Raw genomic sequence first — 19,210 nt, 5'->3', positions numbered from 1 at the left:
ATCAGCTCTGTGTTTTAGAAAGGCAACTCTGGTAATGGTATGAAACAGTGAAAGACAAAAGAGGCAAGGAACCTAAAGTCTGTGTAATCATGAATATGCAGGGAAGGAGTGGTGAAAACTAGCCTAGGACAATGACCACGGAATAGAAAGCAATACATGATTCTGCAGATATTTTAAGGGTGAAGGTGGACAGAGTCCAAGTTTCAAAAGCTAAATGAATAGCCTAAAGCTGTAATAGGTATTTCAGGGCTGTATCGGTTATTTCAGTATAGGACATACTCAGTCTTTGTCAAAAGAAAAACCTGATATATTATCATAAGGGAATGTTAGAGAAGCTAATACCAGTGAAATACTAATCATCTTCTAAAACCATGTACAGAAAATGACTTCATTACTATTTTGCTTAATGTATGTTCTGGGAATTAAGAGAGAACCTTAGCCCTGCCATAAATTCACTGTGTGACCTTGTGCAAGTCAGTAGGGCTTGTTTGTCTGTATAAAGAACATACTGTACTAAATCAGTGATTTTTTTTCTTTTTTAAACTTTTTTCAAGGAGTTAAATTCCTTTGCCAGATGAAATCTTACATAGCATTCTATTGTGCAAAACAGATAAAAGCATTCCTGCCTCTGCTGGCCCAGGCAGGTGTGGGTGGCTCAGAGCTCTGCTAGTCCCTGAGGGACCGCAAAGAAACCCTAGGATCTCCCCCGACTGAAAAATCAGAGTTTGAAAACCACCGTACAAGAAGATAATGCTAAGTCCCCTCTAGCTTTAACATTCTAGGGTTCTGAGGAGGTGCAAATCCCACTGGTAAATAAAGCGCTGAGCCTAGGACTGAATTCCAAAGTGACTTCAATAATAAAGAGGTTCACTATCATTTACTGAGGAGGTGCGTTTACGTGATGCATCGTGGTGGGTGCTTTGCCTGTGCTATCTTGTTGGTCCTCCATGACTATCCAGTGAATTAAATATTTCCTATGATTTACAAATAGGAAAAATGAGGCTCAAGGTAGTTAAGTAATGTCACTTGCCCAAGGTCAAAGGCTGGGAAGTAGGACTTGAAGCAGATTAGCTCTAGAGCTCACGCTAGTCACCCACCAGGCTTTAGGGTGCGGCAGAGCAGTAACTACCCGGCAGAGTTTCTGTAGCTGCCGAGTGAGAGCTGACAGGGTTGAGGAAAACCGGTGATTTTACTGCCTAGTTCAGTACTTGAAATTCCATTTACTGTAAAGGTCTGATGCACACAGCATATAGAACTTTTGTTATCTGATGTGCGTAAACCTGTATATTAGGATGTAATTTATACTCTTGGGAAAGGATAAAATGCAAGCTACCTGAAGAATTTTTAAAAGTAGGGCACCTGGGTGGCTCAGTTGGTTAAGCGACTGCCTTCGGCTCAGGTCATGATCCTGGAGTCCCGGGATCGAATCCCGCATCGGGCTCCCTGCTCGGCGGGGAGTCTGCCTCTCCCTCTGACCCTCCCCCCTCTCATGTGCTCTCTCTCATTTTCTCTCTCTCTCAAATAAATAAATAAAATCTTTAAAAAAAAAAAAAAAGAATTTTTAAAAGTATGTTCTCTTTCAAGAAAGGAATTAATCAAAGAAGTGTGGCAACAGAGGGACCTTGAGGGAACATGGGACACATCAGAATTGCCAGGGAGATTTAAAAAACAAAGGGGCGCCTGGCTGATTCAGTTGGTAGAGCATGTGACTCTTGATCGCAGGGTCATGAGTTCGAACCCCACACTGGGCGTGGAGCCTACTTAAACAAACAAACAAACAAACAAAAATCCTCCAGAGATATTCTAACAATGATTATCATTGGGTAGCGAGTGGTCCTTCACTTTTTATTTTTACCTCTCTATACCATTTGGATTTTTTTTAAGGGTACAATTAGGTAAGTTCTTTTTTAATCTAATTTTTTTTTTAAAGATTTTTATTTATTTATTTGACAGAGAGAGACACAGTGAGAGAAGGAACACAAGCAGGGGGAGTGGGAGAGGGAGAAGCAGGCTCCCCGCTGAGCAGGGAGCCTGATGCCGGGCTTGATCCCAGGACCCTGGGACCACGACCTGAGCTGAAGGCAGACGCTTAATGACTGAGCCACCCAGGCGCCCCTTAATCTAATTTTTTTTACTTGAGTATAGTTGACACACAATGTTGTATTAGTTTTGGGTCTACAGCATAGTGGTTCAGCGTCTCTGTGTGATATGCCACCCTCACCACAGTGTGGCTAGCGCCTGTCACCATCCAACACTATTACAAGACCACTGACGAGATTCCTGGGCTGTGCCTTTTATCCCCTCAATGTATTCGTTCCCTAACTGGAAGCCTGTATCTCCCCCTCCCCTTCGCCCATTTTGCCCATCCCCCCACACCCCTTCTTCTCTGGTAACCACTGTTTTGTTCTCTGCATTTATAGGACTGATTCTGCTTTTTGTTTGTTAATTTATTTGTTTTATTTTTTAGATTCCACATATAAATGAAACCATATGGTATTTGTCTTTCTCTGACTTGTTTCACTTGGCATACCCTCTAGATCCATCCAAGTTGTCACCAATGGCAAGATCTCATTTTTTTTTTATGGCTGCAAAATATTCCATTTTATATATACCATAATTTCTTTATCTATTCCACAATCAACGGACACTTGGGCTGCTTCAATATCTTCACTATTGTATGTAATGCTGTAATAAAGATAGGAGTGCATATATCTTTTTGAATTAGTATTTTCAGGTCCTCTACCCATTTTAATCCAATTATTTGTTTTTCTGGTGTTGTGGGTTTTTTTAATGTATATATTTTGGATATTAACCCCTTATTAGATATATCATTTGCAAATATCTTCTCCCATTCAGTAGGTTGTTTTGTTTTATTGATGGTTTCCTTTGCTGTGCAAAAGCTTTTTATGTTAACGTAGTCCCAATTTTTTTTTGTTTCTGTTTTGTAGACATGTCTACAAAAAAATGTTGCTATAGCCAATGTCAGAGAAATTACTGCCTTTGTTCTCCTCTAAGGGTTTTATGGTTTCAGGTCTCACATTTAGGTCTTTAATCCATTTTGAGTTTATTTTTGTGTATGGTGTAAGAAAGTGGTCCAGCCACAGCAGTCAGAGAAGCAAAGAAATAAAAGACATCTATATCAGGAAAAAAGAAGTTAAACTGTTACTATTTGCAGATGACATGATACTATACATAGAAAACCCTAAAGAGGGGCGCCTGGGTGGCTCAGTCGTTAAGCATCTGCCTTCGGCTCAGGTCATGATCTCAGGGTCCTGGGATCGAGCCCCGCATCAGGCTCCCTGTTCGGCAGGAAGCCTGCTTCTCCCTCTCCCACTCCCCCTGCTTGTGTTCCTGCTCTCGCTGTTTCTCTCTCTGTCAAATAAATAAAAATCTTAAAAAAAAAAAAAAAAAAAGAAAGAAAGAAAACCCTAAAGATTCCACCAAAAAACTATTAGAATAAATGAATTCAGTAAAGTAGGAAGACAGAAAATTAATACACAGAAATTGGTTGTATTCCTATACACTAACAATGAAATAGCAGAAAGAGAAATTAAGAAAACAGGTACGTTACCATTGTACCAGGAAGAATAAAATACCTAGGAATAAACTTAACCAAGGAGGTGAAGACCTGTACTCTGAAAACTATAAAACAGTAATGAAAGAATTTGATGATTAGACAACACATGGATTTTCTAAAAGTAAACATGATTATCTTAAAAAAGAAAGTATACAGTAGCGATCTATATAGTAAGATAATTAGTCATTTTGGGTTTTTTCAATGTATTTCTTTGAAATGATTTAAAAGAAAAAAACCCTACTAAAAATATTTTTTGAAAAAATCCTGGGTTCCATCTCAGACCTACTGATCAAATCTCGGAAAACTGATCTTAGTCATAAGTTTTTGTTTTTGTTTTTTTAAAGATTTTATTTATTTGAGAGAGAGAGAGAGACAGAGATCGCAAGAGACAGCAGGAACTGGGAGGAGAGGGAGAGAAGCAGGCTCCCTGCCCAGCAGGGAACTGGACATGGGGCTCGATCCCAGGACTCCAGGATCATGACCTGAGCTGAAGGCAGATGCTTAACCAACTGAGCCACCCAGGCGCCCCTGTTTTTTTTGTTTTTTAATATTTATTTAGTTTAGAGAGAGAGAAAGTGTGAGTAGGGGGAGTGGCAAAGAAGGAGACGAGAGGCAGGCTCTCTGCTGACCCTCAGATCTTGACCTGAGCCAAAACCAAGGGTTGGAGGCTTAACGGACTGAGCCACCCAGGCGCCCCAGTCATAGGTTATTTTTATTTTTATTTTTTTTTAAAGATTTTATTTATTTGACAGAAACACAGCGAAAGAGGGAACACAAGCAGGGGGAGTGGGAGAGGGAGAAGCAGGCTTCCCGCCGAGCAGAGAGCCTGACGCGGGGCTCGATCCCAGGACGCTGGGATCATGACCTGAGCTGAAGGCAGACGCTTAACGACTGAGCCACCCAGGCGCCCCGTCATGGGCTATTTTTTAAAAGTTCTGTAGCTCAGGGGCACCTGGGTGGTTCAGTTGGTTAAGTGTCTGCCTTTGGCTCAGGTCATGGTCCCAGGGTCCTGGGATTGAGCCCCGCGTCAGGCTCCCTGCTCTGCAGGAAGCCTGCTTCTCCCTCTCCCACTCCCCCTACTTGTGTTCCCTCTCTGGCTGTGTCTCTCTCTGTCAAATAAATAAATAAAATCTTTAAAAAAATTAATAAATAAAAAAAGCTCTGTAGCTCAATCTCATGTTTGCCCCTGATTAATAATCACTGATCAAATACCTGCCTTTTAGAGATGAAGAGGCTTAGAAAAGCAAGGTTCGTTTGCCCGAGATCACATAGCTAGATAAAAGTACAGAAAATATGCATGAAGTATGATCCACATTCAAACTGCCTATATATACAGGCAGGTTTGGGGGTAATCACCTAACCCATGTTCTGGGTGAATCTGCCACGCCAGCCACAGAGCCTGATAACCAGAACAGATGGTGTGTATAGGCTGGCCAGTAACCTATACCTCATTGGGCTCAACTTAAAAATCAAGCTAAGGGGCGCCTGGATGGCTCAGTTGGTTAAGCGACTGCCTTCGGCTCAGGTCATGATCCTGGAGTCCCAGGATCGAGTCCCGCATCGGGCTCCCTGCTCGGCAGGGAGTCTGCTTCTCCCTCTGACCCTCCCCCTCTCATGCTCTCTCTCTCTCTCGCTCTCAAATAAATAAATAAAATCTTAAAAAAAAAAAAAATCAAGCTAAGTCCACAAAATTTCCTTCCCTGGAATTTGACCTAAGAAATAAAGGAAAATCTTGAGTTGGTTGTGGGTGGTAAACCTGAGCAAGCACGGCTGTGATGAGCTATATGCAAATTCAATGAAGACAAAGAGGACACCTGTCTACAGAGAAGAAAGCAGAGATGCCATGGAAGAGGGGAGGAGGAAGAAAAAGGAGTGAGACTGGGGCGCCTGGGTGGCTCATTTGGTTAAGCGACTGCCTTCGGCTCAGGTCATGATCCTGGAGTCCCGGGATCGAGTCCCGCACCAGGCTCCCTGCTCAATAGGGAGTCTGCTTCTCCCTCTGACCCTCCCCCCTCTCATGCTCTCTATCTCATTCTCTCTCTCAAATAAATAAATAAAACCTTAAAAAAAAAAAAAACTCTTAAAAAAAAAAAAAGGAATGAGATCAACCTCCAATCCTGACTTCTTTGCAATTCTGGTTCCTGTGAAGCCTGGCTGTCCAGCAGTTCCTGTTCTTGGCTTTTTATAAGCTCTGCTATATCCTTACAATATCTCGTTTTCCCTAAGCTGATTTGACTGGCTTTCTGTACTTTCTATTAGAGTACTGATTAAAAGTACCAAGCCTGGGGCGCCTGGGTGGCTCAGTTGGTTAAGCGACTGCCTTCGGCTCAGGTCATGATCCTGGAGTCACTGGATCGAGTCCCGCATTGGGCTCCCTGCTCGGCAGGGAGTCTGCTTCTCCCTCTGACCCTAACTCCTCTCATGTGCTCTCTCTCATTCTCTCTCAAATAAATAAAATCTTAAAAAAAAATAAAAAATAAAAATAAATAAATAAAAGTACCAAGCCAAAGAACTTTGATCTCCAATGTAAATACAATTAGTTTCAAATGAAGTTAAAATAAACCAATGGCTACCATGAAAAAAAGCGAGAACATGTAAAGCAGGAACAACGTTGTATAATACTTACACAGTTGCAAATTATGTTCTCATGTGTTCCTTAAAATATTCATCAAATGAAAATCTCACTTGGTTTTCATAACCTCATGAGATGGGTAAGGCAAGATTACTGTTATTCTCATTTAGCAGATGAGAAAGCCCAGATCCAGAGAAGTCACGTAATTTGCTCATTCACACAGCTACTACATGGCAGAGTAGAAACTACGTGGATTTTTGATTATACATGTGTGCTACTTTAATACCACGCTGTTTTCTACTTAACTAAGGGTGGTACAGCATGAGGGCCACGACAGCAGTCAGAGCCTCCCCCAAATACCCACCCCATCAGCCTTACGGTTCTCACAAATGAACACTCAGACGTCCTTAAATAGAGTACTTTAGATCAGGGTTTTCAAATTTGCTCTACTGACATTCTGAACAGGATAATTCTTTGTTGTGGGGGCTGTCATATGCTTGCAGGACATCTACCCACTACATGCCTGTAATATTCCCCCAATTTTGACAACCAAAACTGTCTCCAGACATTGCTAAATGTCTCCTGGTGGGGGCGGCAAAACTGTCCCCCCATAAGGACAGCTGCTTTAGATACTCTAGGTCTGTCTTGTCTTATGAAACCTGGTTTCATGTTAAGAGATCAACTCAGCAGCACAATTAGTATGTTTATGTTACAGATGAAAGAAAGAGTTCTAAACTGTAAGCCTCAGATGAAAAAAAATCTAGAGCTCTGAGACAAGACTATTTACAAAAAATCTACTGCATTAGCTACAGATCTCTTTATTTAAAGTTTAGCCAGGCACAGAGTTCTAACTTCTTAAGCATTCTGGCAGAAATAGGAGTACCAAGAGAAGGTGCTGCTTACTTGCAGTGGTTCTTTTGGGATATTTTGACCTTTTAATACTATGTACTGGGCTCTCAACCTCAAGTATGGTATGAAATTGTATGAAAGGATGGAGGATTCATGAACTTCCGGTCCAACACTAATGAAGAGAAATAGAAGTCACAAGTGCAAGCCACGTACATAATTTAAAAAGTTCTGGGGCACCTGCATGGCTAAGTCAGTTAAGCATCCAACTCTCGATCTCAGCTCAGGCCTTGATCTCAGGGTTGTGAGTTCAAGCCCCGTGTTGCGCTCCACATTGGGCCTGGAGCCTACTTTAAAAAAAAATATGTTCTACAATGATGTACTATATGTTGGCTAACTGAACATAATATATGTATATATATATATATATGTTCTAGTAGCCACATTTAAAAAGTAAAAAGAAACAGGTAAAACTAATTTTAGTAATTCTTTTATTTAACCCAATATGTCTAAAATATTATCATTTCAACATGTAATGAATATGAGAAATTATTGAGATATTTTACATTCTTTTTCTCATAATAAGTCTTCAAAATCCTATATGTATTTTACACTCACAGCACATCTTGATTCTGAGTGGCCACACTTCAAGGGCTCAGTAGCCACATGTGGCTACCATATTGGATAGCGTAGATCTAGCCTGTAAAGGAGAGGTACAAAAGGCAAAGGAGAAAAAGCTACAGTTACAAAAAAAATCCTATTCAACTTCCTTCTGTTTCTCTGTCTATTGGCACCAACACCAAATGGTTATATGTTTGTAGTAATAGGGCTTTTTATGACATTTTCCTTCAGCAGTACTGAATTCCTAGTTATATTTCTGGATTCAGAAATAATTATTGATGGTAATAGACAGACCTTTTTTTTTAAGATTTTATTTATGTTTTTGAGAGCGAAGCAAGAGAGAGAAAGAATGAGTGAGAGAGAGCACGAGCAGGGTGAGGGGTAGAGGGAAAAGCAGACTTCCCGCTGAGCAGGGAGCCCAACACAGGGCTCCATCCCAGAACCTTGGGATCATGACCTGAGCAGAAGGCAGACACTTAACCAACTGATCCATCCAGGTGCCCCAGTAATAGATAGACTTTTATGATAACAGTATAACATTATACAGCCCAGTGATAAATTTACTCATTTTTGTAAGACCCATTCTATATTAGTTTATTGCAAGTGTAGCTACAACTGTCTCTTTTTAAAAATATTCCATTATTTAAAAACTTAATTGTTAGTCACTAATAAGAGATAGACTCCAAGGCACTGACCTACATCTCTTGAATATATTTATACCACATTTGCATTTTAGTAGAGCTTGACTCGGTGGATTTGACATACTGCAGTACAAAAAATATTTCGCATTTTATGACTTCAAAGACTTGAAAATTTCACCAAGAATCACACAGCATCAAAGCTGATGGCTTGGTGAATTGCAAACTGTGTTTATACTACTGCCCCTTCATGATACCACTTCAGAGAGGAAACAGAAATGCTGACTCTTCAGCAATGTTTAGAAGTATCACATTTCTACCAGTGATTTCAGTGATTCCTGTTATTTTATCATTTACTATTATAAATGTAAAATCTTCTCGATAACTTCTAATAGTATCACTCCATGTTATTAAGTGGTGATGATAATGCTCAAGTTAAAATTGTGGCCCTGAAGGAATAATTTTAGAACCAGAGTTAAGTACGATAAAACTCTCAAAGAATGCAAACAACTGACATGAGGGAACAATCAACAAACTATTAGAGGTAACTGCTGAGAAAATAAGGAGCAGCATTAAAGCAAGAATATGCTATAATGATTATATAACTCCCAAACACCCACCCAAACACCCACTCCCCACACAAACACGTAATTCAAAACAGAATCTTGAATTATGCGAGTTTGGGATTTCTGACTTATATATCTCCCAGAAAGCATCTGTGATTATTTTGCATTTACTCTACAACTTTTAGAGGCACCACTGCTTTGGGCTGTTGTTTGGGTAATGGATGCCCAATGACTGGACCCAGGGTGAGTATCTATTCAGATACTCATGTGCAGGCTGGGAAGCAGTCTGGTATAAAAAGCACAAACAGCTTTGCCCAGTAGGAACCATGATGATCAGCAAGGCTGGACCTTCTCTACGAGGTTGAAAAGGGAAGTATGTAGGGAATCAGGTGGAAGCAGAAGAAATAGAGACATAAAGAGCAAAGTAGGGAGGGTGAGTTAGTCAAAGTAACGGCGGGGCCCCAGAGGAAGGATCCACAAACTGCATTCGGTGGAGGCAGTCAGAAGATCCTCTGGTCTCCACAACTGCCTCAGATTCCAGAACACAGACTTTATTCGGATTTCTGGGATACTTCTGTTTCTTTAGTGCCACTCTGCATCCATAGTGAATCCTGAGCCCGGAGGTAGTTCGAGAAAGCTACTGCCTAATACGTACACTCTTTCTCTGAAAAGATTTTCCTACAGAGGTAGTGAGTTGGCTATTCTTGCTTTCATTCACAGAAGGGCCTTGAAATGCTAAGATAAAGAGATTCTTCTATAAAAAAAGTAGCTTTACATACCTGCATTTTTTTCTCTTGCTCATTTTCTCCAATCATTCCAGTACCTGTTACACTTTCACTTCCATCAATGGACACCTAGAGGAATAAAATAAAGCTTAAAAAAGTTTTCCCTTTTGACATTTCTTTAGGCGATAAGTATATAGGGATTCATTATCATTCATTTTTGTGTTTGTTTGAAATTTTCTGCTATAAAAACCAGCAAAAAGAAACCTTTTAAATTATATGAAAGAGGGGAGCCTGGGTGGCTCAGATGTTTAAGCAACTGTCTTTGGCTCAGGTCATGATCCCAAGGTCCTGGGATCAAGCCCCACGTCGGGCTCTTGGCTCAGCGGGGAGCCTGCTTCTCCCTCTCCTTCTGCCTCTCCCCCTGCTCATGCTCTATCTCTAATGAATAAATAAAATCTTTAAAATAAATAATAAATAAATAAACAAATAACTAAATTTTATGAAAGATATATGTTCTGTGCAAGGAGAAAACCCAGCCCTTTTGATGTAAAACTTAACTGAGACTTTCCTTCACTTTTTCCAATCTCTGATTTCTACTTCTTAATTCATTAGCTGTTCCATCTATACTTTATTATAATTTCTTTTACAGCACTCATCCTTGAATATATCTTTCTGTGACTTATCTGTCACCATTTTCTTTTCTATAAGCTCTTATTCCATTCCATCTGTATTCAACTATTTCTTCCTACACTTCACTTCTTTCGAGATAAATACTGATCTTCTCCTTAAGGCTGTCTGATTTTGACTTTGAATTGCTAGTTTCTTATTCGATAAAGTACACTTTTTTGTTGTTTTATTTTCATGAAAAGTAAAGAAGCTGCGTCTGGGACGTTCTTGACATGGTAAAATGCTGTACCTTTGCTGCATACTGTTCCAAAGCACTGATGGTGTCGGGGTCAATCGTGGCATCCCCAGTGTGCAGACCTGCCACCGTCCCATCAGCCTGAATTGCCAAGATGGTGTCAGACTGCGGGACCTGCACCGCATGATGGATGTACGCGGTGGTGCCGTCTTCCAGCTGCACCGCCTGCAATGCGCTCTGGTCATAACTGTCTGGGGGAGGGGAAGAGAAGGGTATGAAATTAAAGGCAGTCTGACAGAGTTACACGTTAAAAGGAAGAAGGGAAGGAACTTCGGCTGAGTGGGTCCATGGGCCTTGCAGGTATGATTTCTTTCAATCCTCACAACGATTCTGTGAGGTAGGTATATTTACCACCCTCACTCTACAGAAGGGAAACTGAGGTTTGGGGGAAGTAAAGTCACTTTCCTTAGGAACCAGAAAATTGAGAAAACTAACAATTAACAGTCAAAATCAGTATGTGGAGGAACCAGGATCTAAACTCACGTCAGGGTGACTCCAAAGTCCATGGGCTTTTTTTCCTTCTAAATAAGCATACCAAGATATAGACAGCATTGTGAAATAATAAATCTAGCCAATCACAATGAACCTGTGATTAAGTCCCACTGCTAAAGAAGAATATTCAGAGTTTACTTTTTCTCAACTTTAATTAAACAAATTTACTTACAAATTTAAGTATTCTAAATTTTAAAAGATTTCCCTTTGGTTTCACAACTAAAATCTTTCTAAAACATGTTATGTCATTCCATAAAATATTCTATAAGGTAATAATAGCAAACATTTATTGAGCCTTTCCTATGTGACAAATATTGTGCTTTACATGTTTGCACATTCTGTCCTCATAACTACCCTATGATGTGGATACTTATTGTAATACTCACTTTACATAGGATGAAACTGAAGCACAGGGAGGTTAAATAATTTGAACAAGGTCACATAGCTAAAAGACAGCAGGCCTGGATTTGAATCCAGATAGTCTGGCTGCAGAGCTATGCTCATTACTCCTATGCATTCCACCTCAAGTCCCTGGGCCTCCCTACACGAAGTTAATAAGCATTAACATTTTTGCCACATTTGCTTCAAATAAATTTAAAATTTTTATTTCGTTTTAAAGACCAACACAATAGGCAAAGGATCTTGCTTAAAAATGATATTCAGGGGGCGCCTGGGTGGCTCAGTCAGTTGAGCATCTGCCTTCAGCTCGGGTCATGATCCCAGGGTCCTGGGATCGAGCCCCATGTCAGGCTCCCTGCTCAGCTCAGAGCCTGCTTCTCCCTCTCCCCACTGCTTGTACTCTCTCTCGCCATCTCTCTCACTCAAATAGATAAATAAAATCTTTTTAAAAATTATATTTAAGAGGAAAAAAATCAACAATTTAACTTTCAAATGTTTAATTTCCATATTCGAATAGTAGCCTCTATTTGAAGTCTTCCAGGGACCAGCTGTTTGCTATTCCAACCTGTTACTGGACAGCTCAAATGATTAGAATGTTTTCTCTTAGACTGTGCCCAAATCTGCCATCTTGTATTTCAGAGAACAAGTACAAATCTTCTTTTACGTGACAGCATTTCAGCAAACATAGGCAGGTCTTATTTTTCCCACACCCCCACTTCTCCCTTATTCCTATTTCCAAAGTTAGTTTACCTTTGGAGGTATGGTGAATAAACGCTGTAGTTCCATCTTCTAGCTGCACTGCTTGGCCATCCTCTAAACGCAAACTGTCCCCTGCTCAAGAACAATGCTTACATTTAGATCCCATGTTTTCGAACAATCTGATAACTTAGCAATAAGAGTCAATAAACCATTAAACACACTATAAAAACCTACACGTGTTTTATGAGTCCTTGAACATTAAAGTATTTTCAGTAAAGCTGCTTTAAGCAAGTGCTTAGCAAAAACATAGTAGAATACTTGTTTTAGGAATATATACTAGGGAATAAGGAGAGTTGAAAGAAGGGGGATAAAAAAGGAAGAAAATGAGAGACATGTAGGAGTTAGCTCAAGTGATAGAAATATTCACGTAGGATATCTCTAGAGTGTAGTCCAGTAACTTCTTTTTCATTATCTTTGAGACGAAGTCTCAGTGAAGTCCCAATGGTCTTTAGATCCTCTCTTTGACACCTACTGATCTCCCCTTTCAAAAGGAAGACTAGAGACCCCAAACAAGTTTACACAGTAAGAGGTAAGCTGGAGGCAGCAAATACTGAAGTCTGAGAATCGGGAGGGTAAGTAAGTGTCAAATACTTACTACTTTTAGGTATGGGTACATGTTGAACATAGGCAGCAGAACCATCCTCCAATTGAATGACCTGGCCATCTATGAGTTTTCCATCTGGAACAAAAGATTTAAGCCAATAAATAAGCACAAGCAAACATTTTAAACTTTATACAATTTCAAAATAGTATCAACTATAAAAACATACACTACTTAAGATCATGTTCATCTTGATTCTTCCCTCAATGTTCTGAGGCAATTCAAAAACACATCCAGTGATCCTACAGAAAGCAGAAAATCCTCCCTCAGCCATTCTTCCTCCCCTCTAATTTTCAATTAAATAAGTTTAAGAGGAAGAGTGGCTCATCACAGCAAGCTATGTGCGCTAAATCTATTTACCTTTCAGAGCCACTTAGGTACAGTGACCCTGACTACAGGGAAGCTGAAACTGGGAAGACTGACAGATACGTCAGTGTATATGAGGCCAGATGTCATTGTCATTTCTAGGTGCTAGAAGTCCACTGACTATGTATACATGTGCTCAGTAGGTTCCCATAAAAACAAGAACTGAGCTGTTTCTCTGAGCAAAGTAAACACTGATTTACAGATAATGTTATATAAGCAAAACCAAATGTCTATACCTCCATGCATGTTTTGTAAAAACATTAAATAATAACTTGAACTAAAAAAGCAAGAAGGGTCTTACTAGAAAGAGGTTGGCAACACTCCCCCCATTTCCCCACTAATTTTGACACCCCAGAGTATATTCCAAATATCTCAAAGGGTGTCCCTAAATTATCAAAACAAATTTAAATTAACCTGAAACTATTGAAAATTACCATATGCAATACAGCATCTTTAGAATGGGCTGGGAAGGGCTGGAGGTGCTAGGTGCTCCAACTCTGAGGTTATGAATTGCCGGTATTAACCCATGGGCTGTGTAAGTGGCACGTACCTTTAGAATTGTGTTGTATATAAGCGGTAGAACCATCTGCAAGTGTTACTGCTTGCAAGCTTACACCTTCCATATTTTCTAAATTGTCACCATCTATCATAAAAAAAGTTATTTTCTTTAGATAACTATCACACACACATGCTGTCTAAATTAAGTTTTTTAAATGAAAATTAGGCATAAGGCAGACTGCTTAACTTAAGACTCAAATGGGAGTTCTAGCATTTACAAAAAATATCTCCCTGTCCTCCTGCACCCAGTGTCCACAGCAAGGGAACCCACATGATCCCCTCAAATAAATACTGCTCACCTGCCACTGTTACTGCCTCTGTCAGGCACAGGGTAACGTGTTGAGCCTCCATTCCTCCTCCAGGAAACTCTGTCATTCCCTGAGAATCTCGATTTATTTGGGCTAACAACATTTTCTACCTTGAAGAAAAATATAGGCACTTGAGAACAAGGAACAATGCAAATAAAATAAAAGCTACAAAGAATATTCATGAACCACAGAAATTTGCTACAAAAATAAACAGTGTTTGAAATAAGCTGAAATTTCACTCAATATGCGGGGTAGGAGTATTAACCCAAAGTCCAAAGCACGCTTTCCATAATTCATCAGTAAACTATTGAGCACACTGACAACTCTTGCCTATCAGTTTTGTCCCATGTCCTAAAGCTTCCACTTCATTAGAGTTCTTTGGGTTTAACACGGTGGATTCCCACTTACTTCCACAATCCTGTTGCCTCGATCTGCAGAGGGCCGTCTTGAGTCTCACTTCTCACTCTGCCAGCCCTGCCCTGATTCAAGCCACTGCCACCTCTTGCCCACATGACTGCCATATAGCATCCTAACGGGTCTCCCTGCTGCCCCTGTGACCGCCCCACAGTCTCCTCTCAACACAACAGGCACTGTGCCCTTGAGAAGGGAAAAGTTAGATCATGTCCCTCTTCTGCTCAAAACCTTCTGATAACTTATCAGAGTAAAGCCAAAAGTCTTTACCCTGGCCTCTGAGGCCGATGATCTTGCCCCTCACTTCCTACTGCTATCTCATTCATTTTGTTTCAGCCACATTGGTGTCCCTCCTTTGCTCAAACACACTGGGTGATGTAGCCTCAGGACCTTTACAGTTGATGTTCCTTCTGCCTGAAACATGCTTTGCAGTCTCTTCACTGTTATTCCCTCATTTTCTTCAAGTCTTAATGTTGTTACCCCAATGAGAGCTTCTTTGTTCACTTCATTTCAAACTGCACCTCCCACCTCCCAACCATGATATACCCTATCCCTTTTCCCTCCTTTATTATATTTCTACATAGCACTTATGATTTGACATATTATGTGTATTTACTTAGTTTGTTTCTGTTTGTTTGTTTTAGAGGGAGAAGGGGAGGGGCGGCGAGGGGCAGAGGGAGGAGAGCACCTTAAGCAGGCTCCACACCCAGTGCAGAGGCCAATACGGGGCTCAATCTCATGACCCTGAGATCATGACCTGAGCCAAAATCAAGAGTCGATCCTTAACTGACTAAGACACCCAGGCGCCCCTATTTAGTTTGTTTCTTATCTATTTTTCCCTCCACTAGAATGCACTGGGATTTTTATCTGCTTGCTCACTGCTGACTCACATGTCTAAAAGGTACTAGACACATAACAGACACACAACAGGTGCTAAATAAATGTATGAATGGCTCTTTTGCCAGTCACCACCACAACCGCCTTCCTCTCTTTTCCTACTTCCAGGTCCCATTATCTCTGGAGGCCTTGAGTTGCTTTACACAGGAGTTGGGATAACTTAGCTGCCTTGAGCCAAGGAATTGGACCAGAGGATCTCTTGAGGACTTTCCAGGTCTAAAGATCTGATTTTAGTGTCAATATTTAAAACAACAATGTGCAGATAGTAATAATTTGCAATTGTATTTATGACTACTTGAAGATTTTTATTTTAGAAACACTAAACTGTACCCTTTGGTAAAGCCAGGAAAGTATCACCACGGTGATAAAAGTCAATCAAGGGCTGACTTTTCAGGGAGTCCTGAAAGAGTCACATCCACAACTGTTCATAGAGCACACTGAAACTTCAACACTTCCTTGCTACCTCTAAGGGTTAACAGAGAAGCCTCAAAGTAACACTAGTATTCTGCTGTTAAGACGCCTGATGAGAATAGGATTGGGAGAGGTTAATTTTCAGAACAAGTTCTATCACTCTGTAACGGAAACAAATTAAGATAAGGAAATGGAAGGGAAACACCTATAAAGATGTAGTAAGCATTGTAATTTCTGCGGTATTCTAGGAGATGAATTTTTTAAAAGGCAGATTACAAGGTAATTTGGGTCATGGTGTTAAGAAATGTCTTAAAAAAAATGTCTTAAGGTTTGTCTTTTTTTTTTTTTTTTTTTTTTAGATTTTATTTATTGGGGCGCCTGGGTGGCTCAGTCGTTAAGTGTCTGCCTTCAGCTCAGGTCATGGTGGCAGGGTCCTGGGATCGAGCCCCGCATCAGGCTCCCTGCTCCGTGGGAAGCCTGTTCTCCCTCTCCCACTCCCCCTGCTTGTGTTCCCTCTCTCACTGTGTTTCTCTCTGCCAAAAAAAATAAATAAAATCTTAAAAATAAATAAATAGGGGCGCCTGGGTGGCTCAGTCGTTAGGCGTCTGGCTTTGGCTCAGGTCATGATCCTGGGGTCCTGGGATCGAGCCCTGCATCGGGCTCCCTGCTCAGAGGGAAGCCTGCTTCTCCCTCTCCCACTCCCCCCGCTTGTGTTCCCTCTCTCGCTGTGTCTCTGTCAAATAAATAAATAAAATCTTATTAAAAAAAGATTTTATTTATTTGAGAGAGAGAAAGAGACAACAAGCAGGCGGAGGGGGAGAGGGAGAGGGAGAGGGAGAAACAGACTCACTGCTAAGCAAGGAGCCCTATGCGGGGCTCGATCCCAGAACCCTGGGAACATGACCTGAGTTGAAGGCAGATGCTTAACCGCCTGAGCCACCCAGGCGCCCCTAAGGTTTGTCATTTTTTTTTTTTTTTAAGATTTATTTATTTATTTGAGAGAGAGAGAGCACGAGCAGGGGGAGAGGCAAAGGGAGAGAGAAAGGAAGAAGCAGACTCTCCGCTGAGCAGGGAGCATGACGCGGGGCCTGATCCCCAGACCCCTGGGATCATGACCCAAGCCGAAGGCAGACGCTCAACCGCTGAGCCATCCAGGTGCCCCAAGTTTTGTCATTTTCATTTAATTACTTAAAATCTCCAAATAACTACAGTATATAGCATCAACAGGTAACTGACATATCTGCAATAAATAAAAGCTCTCCCTTGCATGAAAGCTGGTCAACTGTTAAATTTCTTTAGGAAGGCTTCAGCACCTATAGTTTTGATCCTAATTGCGGGGGGGAAGCTACATTAACTGAACGATGAAGAGACAACTGTTTCTTGGACATAAACTGCTGGCAAATACATGAAGCAGTGATGGGAGAAAGGGCTTAGAGGAGTTCAAATGGTACTACAATTACCAAAGATAGTAAGTGATGGCAGGTATACAGCACATTTTCTTTTTAAAGTTCTCAAAAAAGACTGTGGGATACAAAGGTCTTTGTTAGAAAATGATCACATGGGGGAAAATATGACAGTGAAGAAAAGGCATGAATGAGCCACAGACCAAACTCTGCAGCTGCTCACATCATATCCATCATCGTGTCTTCTTGATCATTTCTGTCACTGACATTTTCGGGATGTGTGGAAATGAACATGTAAGATATATATGATATCTTTAGAAAGGGCCACCTTCTGAAAGGTAGTCAATTTCATGTGCTTTAATAATGAATCATGGGCCAAAATCAGACAAAGAGGAGGCTATGCTAGAACACTCCAGGAAACTCCAAGAAGACACAGTGTGTAATAAAGTCCCTGCCTTTCTGGAAGATGATGATGCATGTCAGCCTACGAAAAACATACCATGGGGCACCTGGGTGGCTCAGTCGGTTAAGCATCTGCCTTCAGCTTGGGTCATGATCCCAGGGTCCTGGGATCAAGACCTGAATCAGGCTCCCTGCTCAACAGGGAGTCTGCTTCTCCCTCTCCCTCTGCCCTTCCCCCTGCTTGTGCTCTTGTGCTCTCTCTCTCAAATAAAATCTTAAGAAAAAGGACACATACTGCATGATTCCACTAATAGGAGGTATCTAAAGTAGTCAAACTCTTAGAAAGTAGCATCGTGGTTGCCAGGGACTAGGGGACAGTGGAAAAGGGGACTTGTTCCCTAGAGACGCATTTTTGCAAGATGAAAACTTTCTAGAGGTCTGCAGCACAACCCTGTGTATACAGTTAACACTACTGTATTGTACTCAAAAATGATTAAAATGTAAATTTTATGTTGTGCTTTTTTACCATAATTTTTTAAAAAAGAACTGGGTGGCTCAGTCAGTTAAGTGTCCTGGGATGGAGCCCTGAGTCAGGCTCCCTGTTCAGTGGGGAGTCTGCGTCTCCCTCTCTTTGCCCCTCCCCCTGCACATGCTCACACGTGCTCTCTTTCTCAAATAAATAAAATCTTTAAAAAAAAAAAGAGCTGAACACATATGGCAGAATGTTAGGATCTGTTAAAAGCTGGGTGGGTACATGGGTGTTCATTCAATTACTTATTCTCCTCCTTATGTTTGACAGATTTCATAATTTAAATAAATAAATGAAATGAAATGAAATGAAATGAAATGAAAAATATCCGGGGCACCTGGCTATCTTAGTTGGAAAAGCATGAGACCCTTGATCTTGGGGTCGTGAGTTCAAGCCCCACATTGGTGTAGAGATTACTAAAAAAATAATAATAAGCTTTTAAAAAAAGTGAAAAACATCTATATCGGCAAGAAGAAAAAGAATGTCTGAAAATTGGTTAAAATTAGTAACTGAATACTAGGTTTCAACTCTTAAAAAAAAAATCAGTATTTCCTCACTGATTTGAATCTATATCATACCAATATTTTAAAATGTGAAGACCTGGGGCACCCTGCTGGCTCAGTTGGTGGAGCATGTGACTCTTGATCTTGGGGTTGTAAGTTTGAGCCCCATGTTGGGTAGAGAGATTACTTTAAAATCTTTAGAAATGATAAAATAAAATATAAAGACCTCAGATATTCCAAATTTGTTAGAGACCATTATTACCACAAGTTATTATGAAAACATAAGTCTAACCGACCAGGTATAAAAGCAAGAACTCCAAAAGCAAGTAAACTTTATCATGATAAGAAATGATATAAAAAGGGATGCCTGGGTGGCTCAGTTGGTTAAGCATCTGCCTTCGGCTCAGGTCATGATCCAAGGGTCCTGGGATCGAGTCCCACATCGGGCTCCTTGCTCAGCAAGGAGTCTGCTTCTCCCTCTGCCTGCCGCTCCCCCCTGCTTGTGTGCACGCTCTCTCTCTCTCTCTCTCTCTCTCTGATAAATAAAATCTTAAAAAAAAAAAAAAGATATAAAAAGAAATCTGGAGTGCTTGGGTGGCTCGGTTGGTTAAGTGCCCAACTCCTGATCTCAAGCTCAGGTCGTGAGTTCAAGCCGCACGTTGGGCTCCACACTGGCCTGGAGCCTACTGGAAGGAAGGAAGGAA

General features: G+C 40.8%; 1 protein-coding gene across 5 annotated transcripts in view; it reads right to left on the bottom strand.

Moving 5' to 3' along the window:
• Positions 1 to 19,210, bottom strand: part of ZNF143 (zinc finger protein 143) — a 65,861-nt gene that overhangs the window by 28,182 nt on the left and 18,469 nt on the right. For 2 of the 5 annotated variants that reach the window (XR_008507500.2, XM_045894167.3), the window contains exons 2-7: positions 13,942 to 14,060; positions 13,635 to 13,727; positions 12,713 to 12,796; positions 12,109 to 12,192; positions 10,462 to 10,658; positions 9,600 to 9,674 (exon numbers count right to left, since the gene is read on the bottom strand). Coding sequence is in view for 4 of the 5 variants with exons in the window: in XM_045894167.3 (XP_045750123.1) it covers positions 9,600 to 9,674; positions 10,462 to 10,658; positions 12,109 to 12,192; positions 12,713 to 12,796; positions 13,635 to 13,727; positions 13,942 to 14,053 (645 nt within the window). In the remaining variant the exon portion in view is untranslated. The remainder of the gene's footprint in view (positions 1 to 9,599; positions 9,675 to 10,461; positions 10,659 to 12,108; positions 12,193 to 12,712; positions 12,797 to 13,634; positions 13,728 to 13,941; positions 14,061 to 19,210) is intronic. The other 3 variants (XM_045894168.3, XM_064577090.1, XM_064577091.1) reach the window with 3 other exon arrangements.

The sequence above is a fragment of the Mirounga angustirostris genome, unplaced genomic scaffold (genome assembly GCF_029215605.1).
Source record: "Mirounga angustirostris isolate CCGP_5_RB_7025 unplaced genomic scaffold, mMirAng1.0.hap1 SCAF_13, whole genome shotgun sequence".
In the NCBI taxonomy this organism is placed as follows: domain Eukaryota; kingdom Metazoa; phylum Chordata; class Mammalia; order Carnivora; family Phocidae; genus Mirounga; species Mirounga angustirostris.
The sequence above is the reverse complement of the archived record's forward strand: the minus strand, read 5'-3'. Positions and strand labels throughout refer to the sequence as shown.